General features: G+C 39.7%; 1 protein-coding gene and 1 pseudogene across 1 annotated transcript; both read left to right on the forward strand.

Annotated features, from left to right (window-relative positions):
• Positions 1-215: 215 nt before the first annotated feature.
• Positions 216-2,112, forward strand: LOC147976395 (uncharacterized; annotated as a pseudogene).
• Positions 2,113-3,554: 1,442 nt separating this feature from the next.
• On the forward strand, positions 3,555-4,484 carry LOC147976396 (uncharacterized). Its single transcript, XM_087520846.1, has one exon. The coding sequence runs from the start codon at positions 3,555-3,557 to the stop codon at positions 4,482-4,484; it is 930 nt and encodes a 309-aa protein (XP_087376972.1).
• The last annotated feature ends 2,322 nt before the right edge of the window (positions 4,485-6,806 follow it).

The raw sequence follows: 6,806 nt of genomic DNA on the forward strand, positions 1-6,806 counted from the left end.
TGTCTGTACTCAGATATTGTTGCTTCCACTGACTCGTCTATGATCGAGCTCTTGTATTCGAGCCCTCGAGGCCCCTGGCTTGTAATATGATGCTTGTATGACTTATTTTATTTGTAGAGTTGTGTTGTGATATCTTCCCGTGAGTCCTTGATCTTGATCGTACACATTTGCGTGCATGATTAGTGTACGGTCAAATCGGGGGCGTCACAAACAACTTGCATGAAGACCTCATTTATGTGCCCCAGGATTCTTTTCCTGCCATTCATGGTAATGTTAGTCATAAATAACAATGATTTAATTATATTTTGCACATAGCAAGTATTTCATCTATTGACAACTAGAGATAATTTTTTAACAGAATATCTGGCAAATACTGAAGACTCCATTGAGTACGATGATGTGGATGATGAGAGTCTAATGTATAATAGACCATGTAAGTATTGACTGATATTTTCATCAATGATTCTCAATTTTTGTAATACTTACTAAATTACTTTTGAAAAACACAGGTCTTGACTTTGAATCATATCAAGAGCCAAAGCATGTCACAAAATGCATACAAGCAGATCCATATGATCATATATATCATAAATTGCCCCGTGGCTATCATTTTCTAGAGCGAGTGCCCAACTGTAGACATTGCAATGCGAAAAGGTTCCAATATGAGACGCCAACATTTTGTTACATGAATAGAAAAGTAAAGATAGTAACCCCAGTGGTTCCTGATGAATTGCGTCAGTTGTACACGAGCCAGGATCCAAATGCAAAATACTTCCAAGATCATATACGGTACTTCAATTCTCATTTCTCTTTTACCTCTCTTGGTGTGATCTTGGACCAAAGATTCTGCAATAGGAGGTCTGGAGTATACACCTTTCGCGCACAGGGCCAAATTTATCACCGTATTGGCCAGTTGGTTCCAAAAGAAGATGGCCCCAAGCATTTACAGTTATACTTCTATGACACGGATGCAGATTTGCAACAAAGATTTCTTCACTCGCCAAACCTTGACCAAACTCTGATCCGGAAGTTGGTGAATATACTTTCAAGTAATCCTTATGCACAAATATTTAGAAACCTTGGTTCTATTCCAAACCTTGATGAATATAATATTGAGCTCAACACAAATATTGCCTTAGATCAAAGAGTATATAATGCTCCGACAACATCACAAGTAGCAGCAATTTGGGTCGAGGGAAATAATCCTCGAAGTTATTTTGACAGGAGTATCATGGTTTACGGTAAATCGGACAAACCACAATACATAAAAGCATACCATGGTTGCTATGATCATTGTCATATCCACTTTTTTTCCCGAATGGGGAAGTTGGATGGAACCTGAATTTACCAAAAGTTGCTCCCCATGGTAAGAGGAAGAGAAATGATCAAGCAGATGCTCTCAGCGAAGAAGGCAAGTTTTTTTTTTCAAGTTTTTTTTGCTTGATTACTTTGTTTCAGATTCATTTATCTAACCATAACTTGCCTTGAATGCAGGAGTGGAAAAGAGCTCTGGTTCTTGTGTATCACCAAGGGAATATTATTGTTATAAGTTACAAATCCGAGATGGCGAGTTCAACGTCTTACTATTTGGAAAGAGATTAACTCAACAGTATATTGTTGATATGTACATCAAGATTGAATCAATAAGGTTGGCTTTCTATTTACAACAGTCAACTCAGGTTCTCATACGTGCAGATTTATATCAAGGATTGGTTGATAGTGTTGTAGCCGGTGAGACACGTGCATGCATGACTGGAAAGCGTATTGTGCTCCCCCCAAAATTTATTGGAGGACCAAGAGACATGCGCCGAAGGTATCTAGATGCAATGGCATTGGTCCAACGGTTTGGAAAGCCAGACTTATTCATTACAATGACTTGCAACCCGCAATGGGAAGAGATAACTAGAGAGCTGGAACCAGGTCAATCGCCACAAGATCGTCCAGATTTGGTAGCACGGGTCTTCAAGGCAAAGTTGGAGGATCTTAAAGATCTTTTATTCAAGAGGAAATTATTTGGTGAAGTTGTTGCACATGTTCATGTAATAGAATTTCAGAAGAGAGGCCTACCGCATGCACACTTCTTAATTATTCTGAAGTCAACTTGCAAGATTACTAATCCAGATCAATATGATGAGATAATATCAGCATAGATCCCAGATAAAGACAAATACCCTGTACTGCATGCTTTAGTTATTAAGCACATGATGCATGGACCATGCGGAGTTCTCAATAGTAAGAATACTTGCATGGAAAATGGAAGTTGTAGATACCATTATCCACGGACATTCTCAGAGACAACACTACAAGGAAAGGACTCATATCAAATTTATAGACGGAGGGATGATGGTTGTCGAGTTCGCATTAGGGGTGCGGTCTTGGATAATAGATGGGTTGTTCCTTATAGTCCATCTCTACTTATGCGATATAATTGCCATATAAATGTAGAAGTTTGCTCTAGCATTAAGGCCGTTAAATATTTATTTAAATACATCTACAAAGGTCATGATCGCGCATCCTTTGTCATTGAGTCCAGAGGAGATAATGTTTTTATTGATGAGATTCGCGAATATAGGGATGCAAGGTTTATATCACCTCCAGAGGCTATATGGAGGATTTATTCTTTCAATCTAAGTGAGATGTCACCTCCAGTTTTGTAGTTACAGGTCCATTTGCCAAATATGCATCTTGTGCATTATGAAGATTCTGATAATTTGGATAGCGTGTTACGCAGAGAATCATCTTCAAAAACAATGCTTAGTGAATATTTTAGAATGAATTCTGTTGATATTTTTGCAAGGAATTTCTTGTACAAGGAGTTTCCAGAATATTTTGTGTGGGATAGCAGTTGCAAGAATTGGAGACGTCACAAGCAGAAACGAATTCAGATTGGTAGACTTGTGTCTGCGCACCCTGCTGAAGGAGAGCGTTATTATTTGAGGATACTACTAAATCACGTGAGGGGAGCCAAATCATTTGAGGATCTACGAACTGTTGATGGTGTTATTTTCTCGACATTTAGAGAGGCTGCACAGAGAAGGGGTCTAATTGAGGATGATCGTAGTATTTCTGATTGTCTCAGCGAGGCTGCGGCATTTCAAATGTCATCTGCACTTAGAAGACTTTTTGCAACAATTTTAGTTTTCTGCGAGGTAAAAAATGTCCGTGAACTGTGGGACAAGCATTTTGAAGCCATGGGTGATGATTTTCGAAGAGAAAATGTAAATTCTGAAGTAATTGATCAGATGGTGCTTAAAGATCTTAGAAGTTTGTTATATTCAATGGGAAAGGACATAAAGAACTTTGACTTGCCCTGCTTATTGGATGATAATGATTTGGAGAGCTTAGATTGGAGAGAATTATATGATGAGATTTTTATTGAGGTTGAGCAGGAACACTTGGATTTGTATAACAAGCTAAACAATGAGCAGTGACTTGCTTTTGATGAGATAATGACTCATGTCTTGCACCAGAAGAGTATGGTTTTTTTCATAGATGGTCCGGGAGGTACAGGAAAAACGTACCTTTATAAGGCTTTGCTCGCTAAAGTGCGATCGATGGGGCGAATAGCTATCGCAACAGCAACGCCAGGCATTGCTGCGTCTATCATGCCTGGCGGTAGAACAGCACATTCCAGGTTCAAAATTCCCATTAATATTCAGGATGACAGCATGTGCAACTTCAGTAAACAGAGTGGAACTGCAGAATTACTCACGAGGTCGTCTTTAATAATTTGGGACGAAGTTGCTATGACAAAGCGTCAAGCTGTGGAGGCACTTGATAGATCCCTGCGAGATATCACCGGTTGTGGATCACCCTTTGGAGGAAAAGTAGTAGTGTTTGGAGGTGATTTTAGACAGGTTCTTCCAGTGGTGAGGCATGGCACTAGAGCACAAATTACAGATGCTACACTAAAGAAGTCTTATCTTTGGCAAGACATAAAACATATCAAACTTTGGCGCAATATGAGGGCTTTGTTTGATCCATGGTTCTCTGATTTTCTCCTTAGAATTGGTAACGGTAAAGAGGAATCAATTGGTCAAGAATATGTGCGCCTGCCTGAAGAAATTGTTATAGGTTACACGGATTTGAAGGCCTCTGTTAGTAAGTTAATTGATGACATCTTTCCTCTAATGGACAAAAATGGAAACTCACCGTCCTATATTAGTGCACGTGCAATTCTTTCCACAAAGAATGAATATGTGGATGAGTTAAATGATATGCTTATTGACCGATTTCTTGGAGAAGAAAAGGTCTATTACAGTTTTGACTCAGTGGTTGATGATCCACATAATCACTATCAACCTGAGTTCCTAAATTCACTCACACCTAATGGCCTTCCTCCACATATTCTCAGATTGAAGATCAACTGCCCTGTTATTTTGATTCGCAACCTTGATCCTTCTAATGGTTTATGCAATGGTACAAGGCTTATCATTAAGGCATTTCAAGAGAACGCTATTGATGCAGAAATTATTGGCGGATAATATGCTGGGAAGCGAGTGTTCCTTCCACGAATTCCTCTCTATCCTTCAGAGGATGATGTTCTCCCCTTCAAGTTTAAAAGAAAGCAATTTCCAATTCGGCTTAGTTTTGCCATGACAATCAACAAAGCCCAGGGTCAAACCATCCCAAATGTTGGCATCTATCTTCCTGAGCCGGTGTTCTCTCATGGCCAACTCTATGTCGCTCTGTCTAGAGGGATATCAAGACAAACAACTAGAGTACTTGCAAAACCAAATAAGGATATTGACCCATCAGGGAAAAGCACAAAAAATATTGTCTACAGGGATGTTTTGGTATAATTCATGTACATGATGTGTATTGCCGTGTGATGTTTCTAATATGGTTGTATTCCTGTAAATAGTACTACCCAGGAAATATAATGTTATATAGGGTTTCAGTCATTAGCTTGTCCCTGTGAGAGTTATTATGTACCAAAAGATATATTTGCAGTGGTATTATTCTAGCATATACAATACTCAAGTCTTATAGATGTACCATTCCTTTTTCAGTTATTGCATATAGCAAAAATCCAGCAACATAAGTGAGCAAATATCATTCTTTATTATACCGAGCCATTGGGCTTCACATGTATATGCAATATACTGACATTTTTCAGTTTTAACATACAACAGAATCATCCGGTCAACAGAAGGGAGCACAGACCATTTTGCTTTAGTCATACGAAATCAATTACAGAGTCATTACAAACCAACTCAACAATGGAGGGACATGCCCCATCCATAGATAGATTACTAATTCTAATCTGATGTGCCTGGGCAGCAAGAACATGAACAGAACCAGCGCGTTGCCTACCAATTTTCGGGAACTTACACAGGTGATAAACCAGGAACGAAGGTTACGAACATCAGCGTAGATGTTGTAGCTTCTACATGCTGGCGCTACATCAGAGTTAGCAGAATCATATTCGAACTCAATGGGGTAGTGCAATGATCCAGCGTCAAGTGCATATCATACTTCACAGTGCTCACTTCAGAGTTTTCAGCATCGAAACAATTCTCACGTTCCTGGTTATCAACAAAGAGGATCTTGCCATGGTGATACCTTGAAATTACACCTGCAGAAGCTACAAATACAAGATATGAAAATTCACAATAATGACAACGAACCTAAAAATTGTTCTTAGTATTGGCAACATCCAATATATTTAGTTACATTGAAAGGACATAGAAACAATTACAATTTAACTATATGATTTTTTTTGTAAGCAACAAATGGGGGCACAAATGTTTCAATCACCACGCTTATTCTTTATTTTTGGAACCTACAAATCAGCAATTTTCATACTTCTCTATCAAAAAAAGGATCACAACCATCAATCTTATTCTTCGTTCTTTAATTGGAAAAAAAATCAGAAATTGAATCCCCTCAGAGACATCCGATAAAATCCGAAATTGGAGAACAAACCATGCTGATGCCTGCTAAATGCCGAATGTTGATGTAGTGATGCTACGGTCGGTGCTACTCACGTGCGCCATCGCTCGGAGGCATGAAGTGTGCCGCCTACCGGCGTGTGTTGTGTGCGGCCGTGGCTGCTGAATTCAGGAGCCGCTGTGCCTGCTGATGACGACTGGGCGAGTCCAGCACGATATTCAATGGCCGGGTCGTGCGCTGCGCCAGCGGCGTGGGAGTCCTAGGGTCGGCGTTCGGCGGGTCGGCGGGGACGGGAGAAGGTGCGGCAGCGCGGCGGCGCTCCGCTCGACAGTCTTTTTTTTTTGAGACAACGACGGTCTTTCATTTTATAGAACTCCGCTCGACAGCCAGAGGCAGGAGGACCTGGTTCGCGTTTTTGAGTGGGGCTCCATACAGCTAGCCCAGTGGCAGGCTTCAAGGCCCGTCTGGCCGAATGTCAGCCCAAATCCATATTTTAGCCTGCAGAAGGTCCAACGATCTCCCCTCAAATAAAAAACAAATTTGTTAAAAATAAAAAATATAGAAACAAATAAAAATTTGGGGAAAAACAGAAGGTCAAGTGGAAGAGGCTATTCTCACGTTTTCCCCATGAATTTTAGGACTGTATATGGACTGATATAGACTACTAAAAAAGTATATATGGACCGACACATATCCATTTTTTTGTTGACAATAAATATTATGCAAGGTAGAATGCATTACATTCCATGTACATCCAAGTGATGTAGAATGCGCGGAGATGATTATTTCTTGAACAAACTTTAATCCCATGATGTAACTTACTGTTTTGAGAATGTTTACTTCAAGTTTGTCTCTCTCTTTTTTTTGCGGGAAATTGTAAGTTTGTCAAGTACTCCCTCCGTAAACTAATT

Source organism: Triticum urartu, chromosome 4A (assembly GCF_056163025.1).
Source record: "Triticum urartu cultivar PI428250 chromosome 4A, HENAU_Tu73, whole genome shotgun sequence".
NCBI lineage: Eukaryota > Viridiplantae > Streptophyta > Magnoliopsida > Poales > Poaceae > Triticum > Triticum urartu.

Excerpts from the sequence above, each read along its gene's own strand:
- LOC147976396 (XM_087520846.1), top strand. The coding sequence starts at position 3,555 with ATGGGGCGAATAGCTATCGCAACAGCAACGCCAGGCATTGCTGCGTCT.